Raw genomic sequence first — 27,363 nt, forward strand, 5'->3', positions numbered from 1 at the left:
GATATAATCAATTGATATGAATGCCAAGAAGAAGCAGAAATGCCAAAAATAATTTTACTACGACAAATTTACAACTTGGCTACTGAAAAACACTGACAATACTAAATACAAAACAAAAATAACAGATTTTTTTTTTTAAACAAATAAATTATGTATATACAACTTCAAATTGCTGTAATGTAAATAAGTTTTCTTTTTTTTTTATTAAGTTAAAAGTGTTCTTAAATATACACATGTAATTTTTTAAATTACTGTATATGCATTGAAGTTTAAGCTAAATAAATAATTCCTAGTTTTTTACAGTTATAAATTTACTTTTTATTTACTCCCTCACTAAATGGTCTATTTCACTAATTGGTCACCCCTCTGGTCCCGAAGGTGACCAATTAGTGAGGTTCTACTGTATATCCTTTTAATAGGTTTATGTGTGGGAAAATGATGGGGAGATTATGACACCTATCTGGGGAGACGAAACAAATACATTGTTTTTGTTGTTGCTACATGCAAGTCAGCCATTTCACATGTGAGCACTAGTAGCCTCAAACTGGGCAGATAACAGATAACAGTACAAAGAGAATTTTGTTTCCATGGGATCTGAGCGCATCCAATGTGACAGTAGCTGGTTGTAAGAATATAAGTTAAACAATAAAAATTTTACATGGGCTCTGTGTTAATTTTTAAATGGTCGGGAGATATCATACTGGTAAAGAATATTTGCTGGTATTCTGTGATTATAGCATTAGCATTAGTAGAGGCATTTGATGCAAGAAAGCAAGCTTATGCAGCATCAGCCAAAAAAAAAAGATAAAATAAATCAATAAATAAATAAAAAATAACCACTTCCACTTCACCCCCATGTTCATTCAAAATACCTGTCCAGCTGAGCCTTAAACTTATTTAGGCTATCAACTGCCACGACAAGGGATGGAAGTCTGTTCCACCAACCAACCACCCGCTGGCTAAAGGCAAATTTCCGCACGTCTATCCTACATCTGTCTTTCCTCAATTTGAATTTATGCCCTCTCAGGTGATTATTCTGAGCAAGAGGAAGAATCCCATCAGCATTGAGCATGCTCAAACCATTCAAGGCTTTATACACCTCTATCAGATCACCTCGCTGGTGCCTAGTCTCCAGACACTGTAATTTGCAAAACTTAAGCCTTTCTTCGTAAGAGCACCCCTTTGTTCCATTCACTAATCTTGTTGCTGTACTCGTTCCAGCATCTCCACATCCTTCTTGCAATGAGGCCTCCAGACCTGTATACAGTACTCTAGGTGTGGCTTGACCATTGCCTTATACAAGGGAATAATCACCTCCTTATCCCTGCTAGAAAAATTCCTATCTATCATCGACAATACACCATGAGCTACTCTTGCAACCCGTCTGCACTGCTCAGAAAACTTCATATCTGCCTGCACAACCACCCCCAAGTCCCTTTCATTCTCTACCACTGTCAATGTAGTACCACAGAGTTGATACGTTGCTCTGGGGTTGCTGTTTCCCATATGCAGTACTTTACATTTGTCAATGTTAAACTTCATTTGCCACCTCTCAACCCATCTGCTCAACCTTTCCAGATCCTGTTGCAATAATATAGTGTCAGTAGTGTCCTTGACAACCCTGCCAACCTTCGTATTGTCTGCAAACTTGGACATTAAGCTTGATATACCATCATCAATATCATTTATAAATACAGAAAACAATAATGGACCCAATACCGAACCCTGAGGGACTCCACTAATAATATTAGTCCATGATGAGCAGTGTCCATTGATTACCACTCTCCGTCTTCTCCACCTCAACCACCCCTTTATCCATAGCAGCAATTTGCCTCCAGTGCCTCACTGCTCCAATTTGTGCAGCAGTCTTCCATGTGCAACAGTATCAAAAGCCATTCTAAGATCCAAGTATATAATATCAAAGTTATTCCCTGCATCCAGTTCTTTTGTGACTGCATCATAGTATCCAATCAAATTGGTCAGGCAAGACTTCCCCTTAACAAAACCATGCTGTGTCTGAGCTATAACTGAAGTCTTGTCTAGATGATCCTGCAGTGCTTCTTTAACCAGTGCCTCCATTAATTTTCCGGGAACAGAAGTTAAACAAACAGGTCTATAATTACTTGTGTCGCCCTTTGATCCTCCTTTGTGAATTGGGGTCACATTTGCACATCTCCAGTTTATGGGTACTTCCCCTCAGTCCAAGGAAGCTCTTATAATTATGGCTAAGGGTTTGCTTACTTCCTTTGCTGCCTCCTTTAATATAATTGGATAGATCCCATCCACCCCAGGTGCCTTTCTTGTATTTATCTTCAACAATTTCTCCTCCACTTTACTCTCAGTTATTACAAGATTCTCTAGCTTACTGCCAGAGTTGAATCCACCTCTGGCATTCCCCTCGCTGAATAACTCCTCATGTGTGAATGTCGAAGCAAAATATTCATTTAGTTTGTTAGCTACCTGAGCAGGATCATCAACAGTTGACCCATCGATATCAAGTGGACCAATCTGATTCATCCCCTTCCTTCTAGAGTTTACATAAGTAAAGAACTGTTTGCTGTTTTTCTTTGCATCCCTTGCCAAAGATTTCTCGTAAGCTGCCTTCGCCTGCCTAACCTCCTTTGTAACTTGGTTACAGATCAATTTGTATCTATCATAGGCTTCTGTGTCACGTGGTAATTTTATGTATCCCATGCATTTTTCTTCTCTGCCGTATGTCTCATTAGTTCATCTGACATCCACTTAGGCCTAAACCTTGAACAATATTTCTTAGTTGGTATGTAAAGCCTAGTAGCTTCCAAGATAAGTTCTTTGAATGCTTCCCATTTTGAATTTGCTGTTGATAACATCATCAGTTGGTCCCACTGTATAGAATTTAAATACTGTCTCAGTCCATCGTAGTCGCCTTTACGAAAGCAATAACCCTTCCCTTTACCCCTAATGGTAGTTACCTCTTTGAGTAAATCCCACTTCACCACACTGTGATCACTGCCACCTAGTGGTTCATTTACCTGCAGATTCTTAATGCATGAAGAATCACTACTGAGAATCAAATCAAGAGTATTACTCCCTCTAGTTGCCTCCCTAACATGCTGATGTAGAAAACAATCATCCAATAAATCCACTAAAGCCTTGCTAGTGTGTAAGTGACCAGCCCCCAAATTCCAATCAATATCTGGGAAATTAAAATCCCCCATTATAAGACTCTCTGATTTACTGGCCCACTCTATTTCCGTGTAGAGTTTCTTATTATACTCATCAGAGTCATTAGGCCTATAGCACACTCCTACTCTCAATTTTGATCTTCCGACGACGCTTATGTCACACCAAACTGACTCGACACTGCACTGTCCAGCAATGTCGACTGGCTTCACTTCCTTGGATTTTATGTATTTCTTAACTAATAGCATAATCCCTCTCCCTTCCTATCCCGTCTATCCTTTCTGTAGACATTCTATGATCAAGGCATTCCAGTTCTGCATTCCTTATATCTGTGTGACACTACGTCTCTGAAATCCCCACAATATCTGCCTTTGATGTTTTGAGCAATACCTCAAATTCATCAAATTTATTTACTGAACTCCTAGCATTGGTGTACACGCAAGTATACATGCACCTGTTCTTTTTTTTTTTAGCTACCCTAACACAACCCATGTGTTTATTTGTACCCCAATGATTCCCAGCAGTGTCTGAAATATCCTGCATCTTATTTTCCAGGAAGTAATTCCTGGAAACTTATTTTCCATAGGAAATAAGTTTCGTTTTAATTTGATTTTTTTTAGTGAAACAAAACTCATATTGTGATAAGAAATTACTTGCTAAAAGTACAAAAACAAGATGATCTGAATGATTCAGCCAGTAATCATTGATTCTAAGAAACAGATATCAAAGTGTCACAATGTGTTATATTGATTTAAAAAAAAAAAAAAAAAAAAGTTTAAATGAAGTTTTTCCTTCTAACATATCCCATGAAAACATGATCAGGAGAATGCCATTTATGCGGGAGAATGGCATATGTACTGACAAAGGTAATATTGGTATTAACAGAGTATTTGCTCAACAAAAAAGATTAAAATGCTCAGTTTGTATACGTGTGTGTATATATATATATATATATGCGATGGGGTAGCAAAGATTCGTACCCTGACCTAGATAAAACATCAGTAGGAAGATGCCGTTTTAACAGAAGTTGTCTGCATATTCAATAACTAACATGTGAAATTTCATTCCCATAGGTAATCATACACCAGAAGTGGAACCTGGAATCTTAGGAAGGATGCTATGGTTGATAAAGTGGAGTAACGAGCAGCGATCAAATTCCTGCATTTGCAGGGCAAGAAAGCTGAGGAAATTGACGAAGAAATTAAAGCTGTTATGGGCAGAATTGTCCATCCTGTGACACTGTAAAAAAGTGGAAACAGGAGTTCCAGTGCAGTTGTACAAGTGTCTTTGACAAGCCAAGAGAAGGAAGGCCATCAACATCTACAGATTGAGACAGTTGCAAAGGTTGAGCAGCTGGTGCTGAGTGACAGACGTGTAACAATTCATTTCATCGCAAATGCAGTGGGAATTAGTTATGGGTCTACCTACAGCATTTTACATGACCATCTGCACATGTCTAAGGTCTCTGCGCAATGGGTTCCAAGATTGCTGATGCCATTGCAGAAGCAATGCTGAATGCAATGTTCTCGCCAACTGTTGAATATGTGTAATGCGGATATCGAGAACTTTTTGATCGGTTGGTGACAAATGCTGGGTATACCAGTATGGTGGATGCCCCTGTGATTCGTCTCAGGAAGTCATCAATGAAGTGGAATTGTGCTTTCAGGCAAAAAAAGTGGGGACTTCTATGATCAAGGCATTAAACAATTGATCCATAGATGGGAGAAATGTGTTACTATACATGGAGAGTACATAGAAAAGGATTCAAGTTCCTGTGAAGTTTCACATTTTGGTGCTATTATTTCTAGGTAAGGGTATGAACATTTTGATATCCCCTCGTACACACACACACACACACGCACACACACACACACACACTCTGGGATCACTGAATTATGGCCACGTCATCCATAATGAACTATGCCTCATAGCTCACAGTATAAAATGCCAAACAGCTTCCTATGCTAAAGCAGTGGTAATTTAATCTGGTCATGCAAGTCAGAGTAATAAAGTAGCTGCTATGGGATGTAATAAAGATATTGCAGAGTTTCAAAGGGGCATGATTGTGGGAACTTGTACATCGGGTGTTTCCATATCGGAAACTGCATGTCTTGTCAGTTGCTCATGGCTCATTGTGGTTATGGTTAAGGTGTACAAAAAATAGTGTCAAACAGGTCAAAACCATCTCCTGCTGACAGAACTGTAAAGGATTACACGAGGTGGATGTTCATGATTAGTGAAGGGTGAATAGCTTTGTACAGACTCAGTGTGTGACAGTTGATATTGCAATATAGTATGGGACTGGAATGCAAGAACAATATCCCAGATAACAATGCACTGCACACTCTCAGGCATATGGGGCTCCACAGCAGATGACCCAAGAGACACCCTCTCCTCACCACTGATCATCGACAGTGAATGCTGTGATGTCAGCAATACACTAGTTGGACACTGGAGGACTGGAAGTGTGTGCAGATCAGATGAGTCCAAATACAACATGCCAGCAGATGCCTTTATGTGTGGTACAAGCAACATGAGTCCATGGAACCATTCTTGTGCTTAACTATCCGACAGTTGGTGGTGGTGGTTGCTTGATATGGGCACATTTTTCTGGCAAGAACTGGGATCCCTGGTGTATATGGACCAATGTTTCACTGGTAAAGTGTACTGGCAGCTCTTAGGAGACCATGTGTATCCTGGCACATTGCATTTTTTCCTGGATAGAAACGGGATTTTCCAAGACAATAATGCAGCGTGTCATTGTGCTCGCGCTATGATTGAGTCTTTAGAAGAAGATATTACCATATTGATTGTCCTCCAAATTTGTCTGACCTCAAATTGTATTGTGAGTACAGTTAAGTCAGATCACATGTGGTATAATTTGTGTGTGTATATTTACATATGTGTATGTGTATATATATTCAAGTGGTTTATTAAAACAACCTACACTTAGAAAAGTCAATACAAAAATATATATATAGATATAATATTTATAATTATTGATAAAAAATAAAGAAAGAAAGTTAAAACGACAATAACTGTAACTTCGATTTATTTATATTCGATTTAATTTTGGCCTATACTGGTTTATATTTGGTTTAGATTTAAATTACTTAGCATATATTGATCATCACAGAAACAGAGAACCTCTTGTCGTTTTTTGCCTTCATTCTGGGTGGTTGGCCCCAGTTGAAATCATCTAGATTGTCGGTAAAAAGCGATAATATTTTTTTTTTTTTTTTTTTTGCGTTTTCTTAGGTCCCTGATGGTATTTATTATTGGATTGATCTGCTTATTCTAATGGTTCTTTATATTATCCTTAATATTATAGATATATATATGTGTGTGTGTGTGTGTGTGTGTGTGTGTGTGTGTGTGTGTGTGTATATATATATGCAGGAATGAAATAATGTTAAAATGGCCGTCTTGTAGTTTAAAAAACCCGAAGCAATCCATGAACTAACCGGACCCTAGGCAACAATGGTTAAACATAAATATTAAATTCAATAAAATATACATAATTAGCCATCCATGAGAAAAGATACTTTGCAAGGGACTTTGTTGAGGGCTAAACCCCTACAAAATACAAAACCCATGGCTGGTAGAGCTATCAGTTTCTTAGGCACATTATAGCCTTAGCAGCTTATGTGCCATTAAGCCTCCAGAACAACAACTATCAGTTTCTGTTGTCATCTGCCTGTATAACTAGGACCGAAAGAAGTCCATATGGACCAGTAAGATGGGTATTAAAATAAAATAATATAATAAAATAGAAATTAAGTAGCTAGGAATTAGCTAGTTAATTAGGAATTAGCCATTCCAGTATTCCATTATTCGATATATATTACCATCTTTTACCGGCTCTTCTTACTATACTAGGATCCCTTTCTTATAGGGTCGGGAAGTTACGCTCCCAGTACCATCCGATGTACAATCGTATAAACACTTTTCCTTCACTTTTTACTTTTAACTATCTTATTCTTTTTTTCATACCTCATGAACTATTAGAGCAATTTGAGGGGGATTGAGGTACTATTACTTTAACTAGCCTTCTCTCCATTCTCCTTTTGTTAGCTAGTTTAGCAGATTATTTGGTTCTCAGCATTGCTTATTTACTATTTTGTTTCAGCTATCGGTCGGGCTAAATGTCATCCAGCCTGTATTCTGCAAAATTACTATTAATAAGCTACTTAATTTCTATTTTATTATAATAATTTCTATTTTATTTTAATACCGATCTTACGGGTCCATATGGACTTCTTTCGGTCCCAGTTATACAGGCAGATGACAACAGAAACTGATAGCTCTGCCAGCCATGGGTTTTGTATTTTGTAGGGGTTTAGCCCTCGACAAAGTCCCTTGCAAAGTATCTTTTCCCATGGATGGCTAATTATGTATATTTTATTGAATTTAATATTTATGTTTAACCATTGTTGCCTAGGGGCCGGTTAGTTCATGAATTGCTTCGGGATTTTTAAACTACAGGACAGCCTCTACATTTTAACATTATTTCATTGCTGCATATATTTAACAAAGATGTAATGTTCTATCACTGATGGCATTAATCCGATTGGTTAATATTATCATATAATATCCCTGTTCAGTGTGTGTGTGTACGTTTAAAATAGTTGGAAACTGAATCTTTCATAATAAAAATAAAATAAAAAGGTACACCAAACATCAGAGGCAGCAAAAAGCATATTCCCCCTACGTGATGCTTGAAATATAACCATATAACCAGCAGCATGGTATCATGCCATGCTGTTTGCATTATTTTTATTTTTAATCCCTATTCTAATTTATATGGTTATATATATATGATCAGATTAATCCAAAAAATAAATAGAGAAATAAAAATTACTGAAATATATATTAAAATAAATAAGAAAAAATAATAGAAAAACTAACATCAGTGGCAGCAGAAAAGCACAATCCACTACATGTTGCCTATAATAAGCTAAATTAAAATAGGATATTGCCAGTAGCATGGCAAACCAGTAGAGTGAAAATGAACTGAACCAAATAACAATAACAGAAAAATATAAGGGGGGGGGGTAAAGAAGAAAAGGGTAGTGTTGAAGCAACGTTCCTAAAATAATTTAGAAATTAAGCCAGTTAAAAGAAATTTAGTGCCACCCCCTAGTAAGCACCTGTTTCCGAATTATGTAAAATCTCACTAAGGTGGAAATGTAAACTAACAACATTACATGACCAAATAAACTGAAAATTAATAAAATAAAATAAAATAGACTGACCGTTATGCCCCATCTCGATAGAGGACCACAAGGCCAATAATAGTCAGGGAATCACTGCATTTCGAACGCTAAACAAATCCATGCAATGACAGAATGATACTAAGATCAAACTGCCGATGCAATAGATAATAATAAACAGAAAGCCTAGTACTCATATGGCCAAACCACACCACTGACAAAACAGTAGTTGAACTGAAAATATATAGAAACAAATTAGACTATAGATGGCGGTACGAACGCAGCGTTAGCACATCGTCACGCTACCCCCCATTTAAATATGATCAAATCAATCCAGAAATAAAAATTACTGAAATATATATTAAAATAAATAAGAAAAAATAATAGAAAAGCTAACATCCCTGGCAGCAGAAAAGCACAATCCACTACATTTTACTTATAATATGTTAAATTAAAATAGGATATTGCCAGTAGCATGGCAAACCAGTAGAGTGAAAATGAACTGAACCAAATAAAATAACAATAACAGAAAAATATAAGGGGGGGGGTAAAGAAGAAAAGTGTAGTGTTGAAGCAACGTTCCTAAAATAATTTAGAAATTAAGCCAATTAAAAGAAATTTAGCGGCGCCCCCTAGTAAGCACCTAGTGTATATATATACACACACTGAGTGATCACTGAATTATGACCACCTACCTAATACTTCATAGGGTCCTCCTTTTGCTCTCAGTATAGTAGCTATCCGACGTGGCATTGATTCAACAAAATGTCAGAAGCATTCAGGAGGTATGGCCAACCAAGCTGTGTGTAATGCGGTCAGCAATGCAGGTATGCAGGTGATTGGTGTATCCAGGCGCCTGATGTGCCTTTCTACAGCGTCCTCCAAGTGCTCTATGGAATTGATATCGAGGGAGTTCGGAGGTCAATCGATATGCTGGAAGTCAAAACTGTGTTCCTCAAACCATTCCTGCACAACAAGTGCCTAATGGCTTGGCACGCCATCTTGGAAGACGCCATCGCCATTCGGAAAAAAGTGTAATATAGCAGGGTGTACACAGTCAGCAAGCAGTTGACAATAGCGGAGACCACTGATACGTTGTTCCACATGCACCAGGGGTCCAAGTTCCTGCCAGTGAAACATGCCCCACACCATACAACTGCCTCCACCGGCCTGCTCTTTTGATACCATGCATGGTGCATGAAGAGCCTTGTGTTGTTGAAGCCAAATCCGTACACGACCATCCACGGTGTGGAGTAAATAATGTGATTCATTTGACCAGCACACTTTCTTCCAGTCTTCTAATGTCCAACTTGCATTCAATTTGCACCAGACGAGTCTTTTACGCCGATGAACCTTGGTTAGGAGAGGATGCTGTAGGGGTCGTCTGCTGATATAGACCATACATGCTAGTGTGCGATGCATGATCATGCCAGATATTGTTCCAGGTTGACCCATGTTGTATTGGGTAGTCAACTCTTCAACAGTGCTTCGCCTGTACGGGTGGTCGGATCCAGCCTCACCTCTAACATCAACCTTTCGCTGACCTTTTCAGTTTTTCCATCGGGTTGTTGTTTGACCATTTTGACGCCAGTCTTGGTACACTTTAACTACGATGACTCTCGAACACTGCACCACTTCAGCCGTTTGGGAAATCAAAGCAACAGCTCGTCGAGTATCCACAATCTGTCCTTTATCAAAGTCCGATAAATCCTTCCTTTTACCCATCATGCTCAGAATTTTACTACCTACTGAACCACTGACACCTTATCTATGCTATGTAGGTTGACTAACTAGGTCAACGTCTATGCCATGTAGGAAATTCAAATTGCAAGGGAAGAGGTTTAGCAGGAAGTTTCTTTCAGCCAGCGAGTTGTTGATTATTGGAATAAGTTGCCTCCATGGATGGCTGAAGCTGACAATTTGGCGAGATTCAAAGGTCAGTTGGATTGATACCTGCTTGAGGAGGGAGTCAAATAGGTGATTAATTTAATTTTATTATTTATCTATTAATTTTTATTTTATTATTCTTATTAGTATTTATTTATTATTTTTTTTGCACTATAAGTGGAAATATACTCTAGTTTCTACACCATTTGACATCTTGTCTTGTGATTTAAGTAAATAATAGATTGTCAGGTGCAGCACTAATGGTGCTATACCTGATTTATGCTTGGCTATCCACTATTGGGAAGACAACCATCAAAACCGTACAAACAAGTAGTATTCTATCTTTGTTCGACTTTATACGACAGATCGTTGCCTTGTAGTTTCCATTTTCCAAAGTCACCAGACTTGGGCATCTTCAACTTTCAAATTTCTCTCTCTCATAACTGGTATTGCCCCCTCCTTCCATGATTTTCTAGGATGTCCTCATCTTCTCTTCCCTTGTAATGGAAGGGAATATCCATTCATAAAATTTTAGGCCATCTTTCTTCATTCATGCATAGAAGATGTTCAAACCATCTCAGCCTCCTGTCTTCAAATTGCTCTATATTATCTTCATCTGCATGCCAACACCTAATTTACTCGTTCGTAACTCTCTCAAGCTTGGAAATTCTAGCACTTCGATGAAGGTAATCCATCTCTAGAGCCCTAAGTTTCTTTTTGTCATCCTCTTTTAGTATCCACACCTCACATCCATAGCAAAGTACCAATTCCACTAATGACTGTCCAATATGTTTTTTTGTTCTAAGGGAGATATTGTTGTCCCACCAGATAGTATTGAGGGCACGAAGGATCTTCCTACTTTGATGAATTTGTGTGCTAACTTCCTCTTTCCCCAGTTCTTCCTTAGTTATAATACAGCCAAGATACATGAAGAAGTCAACAGGTTTTAGATGTATAGATTGTGTAACTTCCAATTCATCTAGATGCTCTGCTGTGTTTAGGAATTCTGTTTTTGTGAAATTGACATTGAGGCCCCATTGGTTATATGTAAGATGCAGTTTTCTTAACGTGTATTCCAAATCATAAGCTTCTTGTGCTGTGATGACTTGATCATTGGCAAAATTGAGATTACATAAATGTCTGCCATTAATTGGTACTCCCATTCCACAGCAGCTTTTTTTCCCATTTTTTTAAAATTTTTATTTTATTATTCTTATTAGTACAAGTAGCCTCAATTTATGTCGGGTTAGACGCAATTGGAACCCTTTATATAATGGAGTCAATCGGAAATCACAGGGTTAGGTTCCAGGCACAAATTTTACCTACCACTTTGCGTCGATTGTTTTATTTTATTAGCATTCTTCATAGGTGTAGTAATAGTTGATGGAGGCATATTCATAGTCCTACACACATTAGGGCGGCTTTCACCAGATTCCATCCTCCGAATATTGCACTAGGATTCAATGAACTTCTTTTACCAGCCATGGCATCTCTTTATTCTATTAAATGAAAAACTTTATAACACGATTGGCAAAAACTGTACACGGATATCACTATTATTATTATTTATAGCACAATTAATAAAAAAAGTTAGTGTAATAAATTTACAACACACATAAATAGCGTAAACAACCAACTGAATGCTTCACCGCATGGACCTTTACTACTGGCATCCACGAGTGGTTACTTTGAGGGCGAGAATCTTTCTCATCTCTGATATGGATGTGCTAATTGCTGATTGGCTCAGATTGTCGTAAATCACGTGAACAGTGCATGATACATAGCACAGTATGATGCGGATAAATTTTGTCTGATGATTTTAAACTTGCAATTTATAAAAAATTTTCAAAAAAAAAATAAATAAATATAAAAATGGTGTTGCGGTTAGTGATCAGTGATTAATTTGTGTTGAAAATTGGCGCAAATCAGACCAGCGCAAAACAAGGGCTATGTCTATATATTTATTATTTTTTTGCACTATAAGTGGAAATGTACTGTAGTTTCTACACCATTTAGAAACAAGTAATATTCTATTCCTCTTAAGAGAAGTGCTATTTTGTTTATGGGCTAATATTAGTTAACTAGAAGAATAAATTTCCACTTGAGAGTTCATAGTGTACTACAAGAACTTGTTTCTTTTTTCTTTTTTTTGTGCAAACTGAAACATGTCCTGAAATTTATTTGTTCATTGATAGCTGGTCATGTCTACACACAGATATGTGGGTCAGTCAGTGCTTGTTCCGTCAAATTTTGACTTAACTTTTGTTTAATAAAAGCTACTCTGAGAGGAATTATTCTGGTAACTTAAGATATCCATTCTTGCACATTCTGGTCCCCTCTCTGATTCATTTGGAATGCACATAAAATTTATCTGCTTCACTTCAAGCAATTTATTTTATATTGTAATTAGATAGTATGAATCAGAACTGTAATACTCAATACGTTCTACGTTGATATTAATATTTGTAAAATAATAAAAGGAGTTTACCTCAATATAGTACATAGAACACTTCCGTATGATACTCTCCAGAAATTAAAACAAAAAAAATCGAAAACTTACATTAGAGTAAAAAATAAATAATTAAAAACCAATTTAACACAATTTAAATCAATTTAACATAATTAAAAATCAAATTAACGCAATTAAAAATTAAAAAGAATCTAACGAAAATATTCAAAACGATTTTCCTTCCTGAAGCTGACAACGCTTTTCGACCATATGTCGTGATCACAGGAATGAAAATTACCAAATAGGGTTGAACCTGAAACTTAAATAGTGATTACTTGTCTTCGCGCATGTGCGTAAAGGTCCACGCATCGTAGATCAAATATGGCCGCGGAACATTAACAGAATTCTCATGTAATTTAATTTCTATGGTTTCTGCAATTAATAGTCGTGTATAATTACGTTGAACATTAAGTATTTTGGCCTCGTTAAATAAAAAAAGTGTTTTTCATTAATGGCATGAAAGGCTAATTCTGATGCTGCTGAACGAAAAGCACGAACTGAGGCTTCGTGTTGATTTACACGAATATTCAGAGAAAATCGCGTTGAACCTTGGTAAGATGAGTCGCAATCACCGCAAGAAATGTTGTATACCAGATCGTTAATTTGTGTTGCGAACACGGAAAGAACCGAGTGATTGTTCAGTATAGTGTGTAATTTCCATATTGGCCTGGCCACAATTTTAAATTCGGTATCTTTAAAGAATCTATTAAGCTGTTTGTGCCACTGTTCAACATATGGGACAGAAATAAAGTATTTTTTGATATTACTATTGTTGGTTGGTGTAGTATTTTATATCCTATCCTTAGCCTGTACCCTAATTCGATTTATTGTGGCAGGGGATAACCCCTATTTAAGAACCTGCTAGTTAATATTTGTATTTATGAGCCCAAAGCAGATTCCATCGTTGAATATTTATAGGCATTTAGAAATTGATTAAAGATAATCGATCTTTTGTAGGTGAATGCGTGATAGCTATTATAATGTAGAAGCATACCGGTGTTGGCGCACTATAGCCATAGATGCTGATGCGCCAGAAAAACCCTAATAACCAACCAACCATACCGGTGTTTGTAGGTTTTCGATAGATGCTAAATTGGATTTTATTCGTGAGTAAGCATGAAATTTAGAAAGTTTAATGACTTTGTATCCATATGCTCCCTTTCCAATGTAAATTTGAGTCTAGAATGAATATTATTAAATGAATGTAAAATGTCTTGGATAGTACTACTATCAGTAATAACTAGAACATTGTCTAAATACCTCCCATAGTATGTGATACAGTGTCGAAAAGGTGTCAAATGTATATGCTCAATCGTTGAGAGATAGATCTCTGACATTAAGCCGCTCAGGCTCAAACCCTTTGGCAATCCAAAAATTTGTTTGTACACCTTGTCTCAAAATTTGATATAGTTGGCCTCAACTAACAATTTAATCAAGTGAAAAATTTCCTTAATAGGTAGCTTCGTATAATTAATCAGTATCGAGTTTTTATTTAACATATCCCAAATAATATCTAATGTGTATTCAACGTTTACATTCGTATATAACGAGGTAACTTCTAGTGAGAATAAATTGTCATTGTCACCAAGTCTACAGTCTTTAAGATTATTAAATAATGTATCATAGTTCTTAATCCCAAATTGTATTACCTATCTAAAGGGTTTTATAATGCTATATACATGTGTGGCTAAGGTTGAAAATGCCGAGTTCCTGTAGGAAACAATAGGTCGAATAGGAAATCCAGTCTTGTGTAATTTTACCTGACCGAAAAGTACAGGAATATTGTATGTTTTGGCCTTCAATTCCTTTAACTGGGCCATAGTAATGTACACTTGGTCGTCGACTTACGACCGGCCGCACTTACGACCACAAAAAATTTGATTTTGTAAATTTCATTTGTATTAATTTTTACATTAATTTTAGATTGTATTTTTGTGTTTACAGTACATTATGTACAGTATTATTTTTCAAATGATGACAATACTGTATATGTAATTATAGATCGTAGTTTTGTATTTTTTATAAACAATATGAATAATAAACCAATTAAAATGTACAGAGCATTTGAATTTAACCTCCTAGAGAGAGAGAGAGAGATAGCCTAGGCGTAGAAACGAAGTAAAAGATAAAAGCATTACTGTATTTAAAATGAAAAATAAAAGATGATAAAAATTTAAAAGATTATAAAAATAAATTATAAAGATAATAAAAAGATTAGAAAGGTTAAAAAATACTGTTAATAAATATATGGCCGACATACAACCAGATCGACTTACGACCTGTCAGTCAGAACAGAAGTCGGTCGTAAGTCGACGACCAACTGTAGTCGTTTTTTCGATTTGTAGTTAACATTTTATTGTATTGATTGACCAAATTGGTAAACAGTGCCGGGTCTACTTCAAGATAAGTGGAGGTATCTGAAACAACTGAATCTAACTTATTAATATAATCAGGTTTATCTAGTATTACCACTGTATCTCCTTTATCTGCCCTCTGTATAATAATGTCCTTATTTCCCCGAAGTTCTCGTAAAGCTGAACTGTCATGTGTATTCAATTTAGGAAGTCACGTTTCTTTTATGTTATTCACTACTTGGTTAACTTGTTGAATAAATAAATCTTTTTGTGGAACGTTACAAAGTCCAAATTCAATATCAATTACGCATTGTTTTTTAGGTAGTTTTCGAGGTGAATATTTTCGTTAGATTCTTTTTAATTTTTAATTGCATTAAATTGATTTTTAATTTTGTTAAATTGATTTAAATTATGTTGGTTTTTAATTATTTATTTTTTACTTTAATGTAAGTTTTCGATTTTTTTCATTTTAATTTCTGGAGAGTATCATATGGAAGTGTTCTACGTACTATATTGAGGTAAACTCCTCTTATTATTTTACAAATATTTATATTGTAATAAAATTTAAATTATTTTAAGATAAAATACAGCAATAAACAGCAGATCTATTGTAGTTCTGCTGTTTATTCTTGTAGTGTTTTACTTACAGAGTTAAAAGATGTAACTGACTCCCTATACAATGAAGTTAATAGAATTTTAACAGAAATGGCTCACAGAGATGTTTAATCATCTTTTATCAGGCATGCTATTTTATTAATTATTATTTCAGCAACATGTACCAAGTTTTCCTTGACCAGCTATCAAACCAAACATGTGTAATACTGATATGCCATTCAGTATTACTGATTCTAATATTGTGCTTTGATCAAATGTTTTATATTTTAAAAATGTGGTATTTCTCCGTAATATTAGATTTACAACTTGTGAATTTTCGGAACTTTTTGCAGCATGCTGTTAGATGGGTGGTACATCTTATGGCTGCATATGTGAAGGTGCCTCCGTAGCCAGGTGGGAAGGAGCAGCAGTGCGTAGCACACGCTTCTTGATTAGACCGGGATTCGAGCCCGTCACCACTAAATACGGAGGATGCGGAAAGGTCAGGAAATGACCACCGCATATCCTGGAGCAATATGGCCTTAGTTGCTAATGCTCCTAACAAACAAACAAACAAACAAACAGCATATGTGAAGTGATATAAATGTAATTAGCATATTTATCTAATGGGATGTATGAATTGTGCCCTCTTAGTGCTACAGAGGTAGAGTACTCATTTCTAACATGTTTTTCTTTTATGTAGAAAATAGTGTATTCTAATTATCATTAAATGATCTTTAAACATTAAAAACTGTTAGTGAAAATCAAAACAGAATTATGCATATATTGACTGAAATTTTCTCTTTTTTCTATAAAATTTCTACAACCATTAATTTTACATAGAGATATGCCTAAGCCCGAGAAAATAAAAGCATTGAGGGAGAAATTTAGGCTGAAAAGGAAAAAGGCTGAAATGTATAGTCTGTGGTGTGATGCCCTGTATAAACTTTCTATTGCTAATCATGTGAGTGTTATTTTTATTTATTATGATTTTTTTTCGATAAGATGATAGAAAATGAAAAGTGGTACTTTTTAATTCTGAAAAAAGAATAATTCCAAAACCAGTTTTCTCTCATAAGCATATTCTTAAATGTATAAACATAAATGAGAGACAGTGTTCTTTTTTAGATAACTTTTTTTTAGCTTCCAAAAAGAACAATAACATTCCAACATAGCTATTTTTAAATACAGCATGTCTTACTCTATTAAAAGTAGAAAAAAATTCACATAGACAGTAAATACTGATTAAAATAACATTTATTGTACATATTATTATGACTCATTGCTTAGTTCTCATTCTACATTTGTAATATTTGTTATGAGATATAATACTAAATATGCTATCGTTGAGAAATAAAAAGAAGTAACTGCAGCTTTTAATGAGAATTGTATACATAAAAAGTTGTGCTGAGAAACGGCAATTGAGGTTTGATATTGAGAAATGCAAAGTACTGCATGTGGGTAGCAGTAATCCCAGATCAACATACCATCTGTGTGACACTCACTCAGGGTAGTGGAAAATGAAAAATACCTGGGGGTAATTGTGCAGTCAGATATGAAGTTCTCTGAACAGTGTAGACTGACTGCCAGGATAGCACAAGGTTTTTTTTGATGTATAGGAATAGTGCTAGCATGGATAAGGATGCGATTATTCCATTGTACAAAGCAATTTTTTTTTTAATCTGTTAATAATGCTGGCAGTACCTATCATAGGATCTCTATGCTGGTATAATGGCATTCTTTCGTGGTATTTGTTTAAAAAAGGTCTTAAAATTCCATTCAAATTCCATCAATAACCAGAGAAATTTCCTAAGCGGCTTTTGCACTCAGGGCTGTAGTCAAGCAGTCTGGCTGTGAGAGAGCTCCCTTCCCCCAAAAGATACTGTGTTTTTCATCCTATCTACAGAGATAACACTATCCTGTTATGTATGGTATGAGAGAGAGAGAGAGGGGGGAGGGGGAGGTGTCTCTGTCTCTATATTGAGGATGCAGTAGAACCACAGAGATCTCTGATTCTGTTGCATCCTCTGCTAAAGACAGCCAACTTACTAGCATCCTGTTTTACCTTCTAACTTAACTTTTGTGTCAACAGCCTTGGTAAACCACTTCCTATCATACCCAATAAGCTCCACTCAGTGCTTCTTTGGTCTTCCAGCAGAAGGATGTTAGAAGAATTCTAAAGAATCTTGATGCCAAGGAAGCTATTCTTAAGCTTTCTCCTGTTTTGTGTTACTTTATACACTTTCTTATTCCACTGGTGTTTTTTTTTTTTTTCCTTCTGCTTTTAAATTTGCTCATATGCAGCGAGTTCCTAAAAAGGGTGACATATCTTTGCCGTCCTGTTATCACCTTGTTGCACTTTCGTTTATTCTTTGCAAAGTAATGGAGAAATTCATCAACTGCTAACTCTTAAACTGTCTCGAACTCTTCCATCTGATCAGTGATTTCCAATATGAATTCTGTTAGTATTGATTAATTGGTAATATTTTGGCTTATGATACTCATCTTGAAACAAATTCATTGGAAAAATCTGGTGACACTCAGGCAATTGTTCTTTGTTCTTGACATTTATAAGGCTTTTGATCATGTTTGGCATAAAGATCTTCTAAACAAGCTCTCACCTTATGTCGTGCTACCGTTTTTTGTAATTGGGTAGGCAATGCTTTGCTTTGCATTAATGCTGGTGTTTTCCAAGGTTTCTTTCCCCCACTCTTATGGTGAGAGGGACTGTTAGTAACCTTGGGTATAAACTGCCTCTTGTATGTTAATGACTTTCCACTGACTGGAAATCCTATCTATAGTTTTTCTGATGATAGCACAAACAGCCTCAACTTCTTGAATATCCACCACCATTTCCTTAAATGGTGATCTTCACGTAATTTCCAATGGGAGGGGAAAAATAAAATTTAGTTAACGTCTAAAATTCAAGCCTTGCTTATTTCTCGCCAAAAAGAGGCTTCAGCTCCTGTATTGATTTGATGACATTCAGATTTCTAGACAAGGTCACATATCTCTATTAGGAATTCCTCTAACTTTTAAACTCTCTTGACATAAGCACATCACAAATATTGTTTCCTCCACATAAAAAACAGCTGGATTTTCTTTTTTGCTCTAAACAACTGTTCACTCTGTACAAATCTCAACTTCCATTTTCTGTTCCAGAAAATAGAATTTGAGATTTGTACAGGGACTTACAGAGTGAGACTAATAAAACCATCCTTCACAGGCCCCGAGTGACTAAAGCGATTCTATATGATTTGAAAGCGATTTTCTTAAAAGAGCGATTGATTGTAGTTGAACGTTAGTTTCTAATTTCCAAAGTTATATAATTTTGCTCTTCTAAAGTAAAGAAGTCAGCTTACTCAACAGAAAGGAAAGCCACCTTTCTTCTTGTATATAAAACTAATCTACTAACGCACTAACACTAACAACCTTATCGCTTGGTCACTGGTGGCACCGCTCCTGCCTCCACGTGGCAGGGCTGGAAGCCTGGGAGGAGAAATCCACTCTCTCGGGACTAAAAGGAGCAACTATGGACAACACAAAACAGTCCTACTATGGATCACTTGATCCAGATTCAAGTAGACATGACAACCATGATAATTTGAATAAATCCCATGCTAAGAGACAAAAAAAAAGAAGGGACAGATTTTTCTGCTCCTCTCTTCTTAATATTACATTCCTCCACAGACCAACCATTGAGTAAACTCTCCCCATTTTTGATTCAGAAATGTCTCGAAAATGTGGCTGGGCCTCCAAAAATGGTTCGGCGACTAAGATCTGGAGACCTATTAGTGGAGATGAGTGAACACAGACATGCTGAAAGGCTCTTGAAAATATCTACCTTTGGTGGAATTCCCACAAAGGTTACCCCACATGCTACCTTGAACTCCTCTAAAGGGGTAATATCTGAATGGGATCTTCTAAATGTATCAGAGGATGAACTTGTCTCTGAATTAAGCAATCAAAATGTAGTCCAGGCAAAAAGAATTATCATCAAAAAAGATGGAGAGCCTGTCCCTACACGAACAGTCATATTGACCTTTAAGTCACCAAATCTCCCCACAACTATAAAAGCTGGATATCTCAGATGCCATGTTCGACCGTACATTCCCAACCCAGTTCGGTGCTTTAAGTGCCAAAAATTCGGTCATTCGCAAACTGTGTGCAGAGGTATAGTCACTTGTGCTTCTTGTGGTTCAAAAGAACACACACATACGGACTGTAATAATGAAACCCAAAACTGTCCTAACTGCCAGGGAAATCATTCTGCCTTCTCTAAGGACTGTATCCAATGGAAAAGAGAGAAGAACATTCAGAGATATAAAATAGAGAATAAAGCGTCATATCAAGAGGCAAAGAAACACTTTGCAATCCCTACTAAATCATCTACATACGCCTCAGTCACTCAACAGCTACGCACAATATCAACCCAGACTGACTGCTCCGTCCCTCCAAATATGCAACCCAAGAAGTAAATACTCCGGTAACAATACCTCCAGATAAGAATCCCAATCAGCAACCGAAAGTACAAACTAAGAGCTCTGAAAGAACTGATACGCACACATTTAGATCTGATACCATGGACACTGATGAAAAAGCGGACGAAGATGACACTTTTCTTGAAATTCATCCAGAAGGTGACATTGACACAAGCAGACCAGTCTTCTCAAAGAAGGATAAAGGAAAAATTGACAGACGTAAGCAAACTACCTCACGGAAGTTAACAGACACTAGCTAAAATCAAACAATGGATACAGTTATTCAATGGAATTGTCGTGGGCTCCGTGCTAACTTTGACGATTTTTACGATCTCCTATCTGAATACAAGCCTGTTGCAGTATGCATTCAAGAAACAAATCTCACAAATGCAATATCTATGAAAATTAAGCATTACAATATGTATAGAAAAGATAGAAACTCATCTAATTTAGCTCATGGAGGAGTAGCACTCATAGTGAACTCTTCGGTACCCTCTAGACCTATCCCCTTGCAAACATCTTTAGAGGCTATTGTTGTCCGTGTCACCTTTGGAATCACAATAACAGTTTCATTTTAGTTTATCTATCACCAAATCATACATACACCTTTGCTGATTTAGATAATTTAGTAATGCAAATACCTGCTCCCTTTTGTATTATGGGTGACTGAAATGGCCATCACCCGCTATGGGGTTCTCAATATCTTGACTCCAGAGGACAGATAATTGAAAAAATTTTAGATAAACATAACCTGACAATTTTAAACACAGGTGCTCACACATACGTGCATTTATCATCTGGCTTAACTTCTGCTATTGATCTTTCAATATGCTCTCCAGTGATATTTCCTCTCATAGACTGGACTGTTACTAATAACCCTCGCGGGAGCGATCACTTTCCTATCATCTGTACTTTCTGTATAAGTTCTACTCCTCAGAGTAACATTAGGACAACCTGGAAATTTGCTAAGGCTAACTGGATTAAATACCAAGAAATAGCTCACTTAGATACTGTCTTCGTAGCAACCCACACAGTTGACTCTGCAGTAAGCTACATTACAGATACAATAATGAAAGCATCCGAGACTGCTATACCAAAATCATCATCCAAAATCCGGCTTCATCCAAAAATGTGGTGGAACGAAGCATGCAACAGTGCTAAAAAAGAAAGGAACAAATATTGGAATATTTTTCTAAAACATCCAACCACAGCTAACCTCCTACAGTTTAAAAGAGTCAGAGCTAAAGCTCGTCATATAAGACGGGAGAGTAAAAAAGAAGCATGGGCGCATTATGCTTCCACCATAAACAGATCCACGGATACTTCTACAATATGGAAAAAAATCAAAAGAATTAATGGTAAGTACTCGCAGACAACTTCTCCTATCCTACTTGTAAAAGGGAAAGAAATCTCTGAACCTACAGAAATTGCCAATGCCTTAGGTACTATGTTTGAAACGCTTTCAGCTGTTGCCACACATGAACCTGCATTTCAATTGCTAAAATCCCAGACAGAAAAATACAAACTAAAGTTTAATACTGTCATCCTTCATTCTTATAATCTGCCTCTGACCATGAATGAATTGCGTAATCCACTTGCACGAATGAAAAACAGTGCTCCAGGTCCCGACGGGATTTATTACACCATGATCTGTCATCTAAGTGAGGAATCATTAACTGTACTCTTACAATTGTATAACAGAATTTTCTTAGAGGAGTATTACCCCGCTAGCTGGTGCCATTCTCATGTGCTAGCCTTCCCAAAACCAGGGAAAGACCACACAGATCCCAAAAATTACCGTCCTATTTCTCTAACCAGTTGTCTGGGAAAAACATTGGAAAAAATAATTAACTCCAGACTGACATGGTTATTAGAGACTCAAAACATTTTAAGCCCAAGTCAGTATGGTTTCCGGAGAAAAAGATGTACGCTTGATCTCATTATCAAGGCCGAAACAAATATCCGGAATGCATTCTTGAGAAATGAACACCTAGTTATGGTATGCGTTGACATCGAAAAGGCCTTCGATACAACTTGGCGATATGGGATTCTTCAGGACTTGCATAAATTTGGACTTCGGGGTCATCTCCCAAAATTTATTAAGAACTTTCTAGGCAATAGATCCTTTCAAGTCCGATTCCACTCTTCATTATCTCGAGCATATGTACAAGAAGAGGGAGTTCCCCAAGGATCAGTGTTGAGCGCCACACTCTTTGCCATTAGGATTGATTCTATTACCAAGTGCATACCTAACACAGTTGATGCATACTTGTACACTGACGATCTTGCCATGTCATGTCATTCTCAAAATATCAGACTTATTGAAAGACAACTACAAGGCACCATTAACAAAATAGTCTCGTGGGCCAAAAATAATGGATATCGGCTTTCTAAACCAAAAACGACTACTGTGCATTTCTGTCGCAAACGTTCTTTACATCCGGATCCACACCTTCAGTTGGATTCTCATTGTATTACTTTCCAACCTAGTATAAGATTTCTTGGTGTAATATTTGATAAAAAATTAAACTTCCTGGAACATATAAAACATATTCGTACAAGTTGTCTTAGAAAACTAAATCTTCTCAGAGTAATTTCTTCTATGTCATGGGGTGCAGATCGTTACGTGCTGTTACATCTATACCGCTCACTGATCAGATCCCGGTTAGACTATGGGTCTCCTGCATATGACTCAGCCAGGCCAAGTGTATTGAAATGGCTTGACCCTGTACATCACAGTGCATTAAGAGTTGCACTGGGGGCTTTTCGCACATCACCAATCTTAAGCCTGTATACCGAAGCCTATGAACCACCGTTACACCTTAGGCGGGAAACTCTACTACTAAATTATGCAGCCAAAATCAGCAGTCTCCCACATCACGCCAAAATGGAGAGAAATCTATCTATACCTCTTCACGCCAAAATGGAGAGAAATCTATCAAACTAAATGGCGTTACAACAAACCATCTGGCATTAGGCTTGAAGCTTTGATCACAAGCTGGGGCCTGAAGTTTTCTAACACCCTCCAGGATACTAGCATGGAAACGCAGCCATGGCTTTCCATGGCTCCAGTACATATTGATAGACATTTTCAGCAATGGGGAAAGAATAACTTCTCTGATATCAACATTAGACAAATACATATGGCTCACTCTACCGAGTTTAGCAGCTTCATTCAGCTATACACAGATGGATCCAAAACTGGTAATAAAGTTGGCACAGCTGTAGTACTACCAAATGCCACCATCTCCAGACAGCTCCCACCAGAATGCAGTACTTATACCTCAGAGTTATATGGTATTTTACTAGCCCTAGAGAATATAAAAGAAGCCTCGTATGCTAAATCCATCATTTATACGGACTCGTTGAGTGCTGTTAATGCTCTACAGTGTAAATCCTTCCCTAGTCATCCTCTGATACAGAAAATTTTAGCACAGTTATTAGCACTTCATGGACGTGGACAGCTCGTAATATTTTGCTGGATCCCTGGACACGTTGGAATCGTAGGAAACGAGCAGGCAGATTTAGCTGCTAAAATTGTTACAAATGAGATACCATCAAATTTCAGGACTCCTTATAGTGATCATAAGTCCTTTATCAAACAGACATATAAAGAAGTGTGGACACGCTTGTGGAAAGATCAGAAAAATAATAAACTTTTTGAAATCAAGAGAGAACCTAAACTGTGGCAATCCAGCCTGAGACGAAACAGAAAGGAAGAAACTATTTTAGCCAGATTACGCATTGGTCATACTTTCCTCACTCATAGCTATCTACTAACAAACAGTGACCCTCCACAATGCAGTAATTGTTTATGCCCACTAACAGTAAAGCATATCATCATAGAATGCCCGCAATATCAAAAAGAACGGAAAACAGCTTTTTCCTCTAATTTTCATAATTATAATCATTTAACACTGCAGTGTGTCCTAGGAGATCGAGAGAACATAGATGACATTTTTCTTTTTCTAAAATTTATTAATAAATATCACCTTATCTGAACTGCTATCTCCTGTAAGAAAAACGATGGAAATATCAGACAGTAATTAGTGCATTATAGCCTAAGTTGCTGATGCACCAATAAATCTAACAAACAACAACAACAACATCCTTCACATTTCCCCAAAATTAAAATCTACTGAAGTTCAAATTTAATACCAACAATTGTCTTCTGTCTTCTCAGGCACAGTTCTAAGTATTATAGGTTCCAATACCTTTTGTGCTGGTGTATCATTAAAAAAAAAAACGTATTATCTCTCCTTTTACCTGTATTGTAATGGGCCAGGATTTCTCATTTGTGTTCATTCTGATAGTCACACATGCAAAGAATGTCCTGCTAACATTCTTACCCCAGTTTTGACAAACAGTCTCTAATTTATTAAGGGTCTTTTTGGTAATTCATTGTTCCATGTTACTCTCTTTTCTGCTAAGTAGAGTAATATCAAATCTACACTATTTCAGAAAAAAAATTTCAGAACTATCTAGGATTCTAATAAAATTTGGCAAGTTAAGTTCAAATTCTGTTGAAAAAGAGACCCGATTGTCTCGAAAGCTACAAAGTATTTATAATTAAAGATATTTTATTGGATTTATACGTAACCATTATTTCAAAATTTGGCAGTTTGCTTGGATATGGTAAGTTACAAATGTGAAGTTTCAACTTTTCATGTCAGTTTCACTTTCAATGGCATTTTGAAATTGAAGTTTCTGTTTCAAAATTTTCTGTTTTTTGATTCATCAAAACATTAAAATTGGAGAGGACTCATTAAAGTGCCAGTGTGTAGCTCTTAAATAGAGATTTTGCTTGAGATATTTTTATTCAGAAATAATTTTTTATCTTTAACCATAACCTTTAATCTTAGTTTATTTGTAAAATAATAAGAGGAGTTTACCTCAATATAGTATGCAGAACACTTCCGTATGATACTCTCCAGAAATTAAAACGAAAAAATCGAAAATTTACATTAGAGTAAAAAATAAATAATTAAAAACATTAATTTCTGGAGAGTATCATACGGAAGTGTTCTACTTACTATATTGAGGTAAACTCCTCTTATTATTTTAGAAATATTAATATCAACGTAGAACGTATTGAGTATTACAGCTCTGATTCATACTATCTAATATTAGTTTATGAAATATGTTATCAATTTTATTTCATGTTATCACTAAACATTTATTTTAGTACTTTTTTGAAAAGTTTCATATATATATATATATATATATATATATGAAATTTTTGCTATCCTTACCTTTACTTCCTTTTTGCCTTAATTCAGCTTAAGCCCTTTCTTTTTCAGCATAGCCCTTTCTTTTTAAGCCAGCCTTCCTTTTCACTATTAAATAACTTAAATAGCTTAAATATTCTTTCACTGATAAACATCCCACATGTAAATTATTGTTGTTGGCTCTCACTTTCTGTATTGTTTGCTTCACTGCTGTCTGTTGGGTTAGCTCTTATTCTACCAGTATGCTGCTAAAGTTTAATATTATTTTAATATAATTTTTGATAATTTTTGGATCTTGCTATACTTGCAGTTGACAAACAGAAACAGATAGTAGTTTTTGCTAATTATTGTTTGATGCTAGCCCTCATCAACATACCATTCAATGTATCCTATTTTCAATAATTGGCCTTATCATTATTTTACTTTTTACTTTATTATTAGTTTTATAGAGTATAATGCATAAAACCAACTCAGGCAATCTTAACCTTTATCAGTTCTTTTGGCCTCACACTCACTTTGAATACTTTTACTATGAGTACTTTTATTCTAAATCCTTGTTATTTTGGGCTAATGTCTCACTTTTGAAGACTTATCATACTTAATACACTCTTATTCAATTCTTTTGGCCTAATGGCTTACTTTGAATACTTTTATTGTACTCTATATTGTACTTATTAGCATTAGCATTAGCAGAGGCATTTGATGCAAGAAAGCAAGCTTATGCAGCATCAGCCAAAAAAAAAAAAAAAAAAACCCACTTCGACTTCACCCCTCTGTTCGTTCAAAATACCTGTCCAGCTGAGCCTTAAACTTATTTAGGCTATCAACCTCCACTACAAGGGATGGAAGTCTGTTCCACCAACCAACCACCCGCTGGCTAAAGGCAAATTTCCGCACGTCTATCCTACATCTGTCTTTCCTCAATTTGAATTTATGCCCTCTCAGGTGATTATTCTGAGCTAGAGGAAGAATCCCATCAGCATTGAGCATGCTCAAACCATTCAAGGCTTTATACACCTCTATCAGATCACCTCGCTGGTGCCTAGTCTCCAGACACTGTAATTTGCAAACCTTAAGCCTTTCTTCGTAAGAGCACCCCTTTGTTCCATTCACTAATCTTGTTGCCCTTCTCTGTACTCGTTCCAGCAGCTCTACATCCTTCTTCAAATGAGGCCTCCAGACCTGTATACAGTACTCCAGGTGTGGCCTGACCATTGCCTTTTACAAGGGAATAATCACCTCCTTATCCGTGCTGGAAAAATTCCTGTATATCATTGACAATACTCCATGAGCTACTCTTGCAGCCCATCTGCACTGCTCAGAGAACTTCATATCTGCCTGCACAACCACCCCCAAGTCCCTTTCATTCTCTACCACTGTCAGTGTAGTACCACAGAGTTGATACGTTGCTCTGGGGTTGCTGTTTCCCATGTGTAGTACTTTACATTTGTCAATGTTAAACTTCATTTTCCACCTCTCAGCCCATCTGCTCAACCTTTCCAGATGCTGTTGCAGCAGCATAGTGTCAGTAGTGTCCTTGACAACCCTGCCAACCTTTGTATCATCTGCAAACTTGGACATTAAGCTTGATATACCCTCATCAGTATCATTTATAAATACAGAAAACAATAATGGACCCAACACTGAGCCCTGAGGGACTCCACTAATAACATTAGTCCACGATGAGCAGTGTCCATTGATTACCACTCTCTGTCTTCTCCCCCTCAACCACCCCTTTATCCATAGCAGCAATTCGCCTCCAATGTCACACTGCTCCAATTTGTGTAGCAGTCTTCCATGTGCAACAGTATCAAAAGCCTTTCTAAGATCCAAGTATATAATATCAAAGCTATTCCCTTCATCCAGTTCTTTTGTGACTGCATCATAATATCCAATCAAATTGGTCAGGCAAGACTTCCCCTTAACAAAACCATG

At 36.5% G+C, this 27,363-nt stretch overlaps 1 protein-coding gene across 1 annotated transcript in view; it reads left to right on the forward strand.

Annotated features, from left to right (window-relative positions):
• The window catches only part of PolrMT (mitochondrial RNA polymerase), a 395,821-nt gene that overhangs the window by 247,416 nt on the left and 121,042 nt on the right, over positions 1 to 27,363 (forward strand). Inside the window, exon 19 of the mRNA XM_090374544.1 lies at positions 16,563 to 16,683. Coding sequence (XP_090230670.1) covers positions 16,563 to 16,683 — 121 coding nt within the window. The remainder of the gene's footprint in view (positions 1 to 16,562; positions 16,684 to 27,363) is intronic.

The sequence above is a fragment of the Mastigoproctus giganteus genome, chromosome 5 (assembly GCF_048544385.1).
Source record: "Mastigoproctus giganteus isolate SK-2022 chromosome 5, ASM4854438v1, whole genome shotgun sequence".
In the NCBI taxonomy this organism is placed as follows: Eukaryota; Metazoa; Arthropoda; class Arachnida; order Uropygi; family Thelyphonidae; genus Mastigoproctus; species Mastigoproctus giganteus.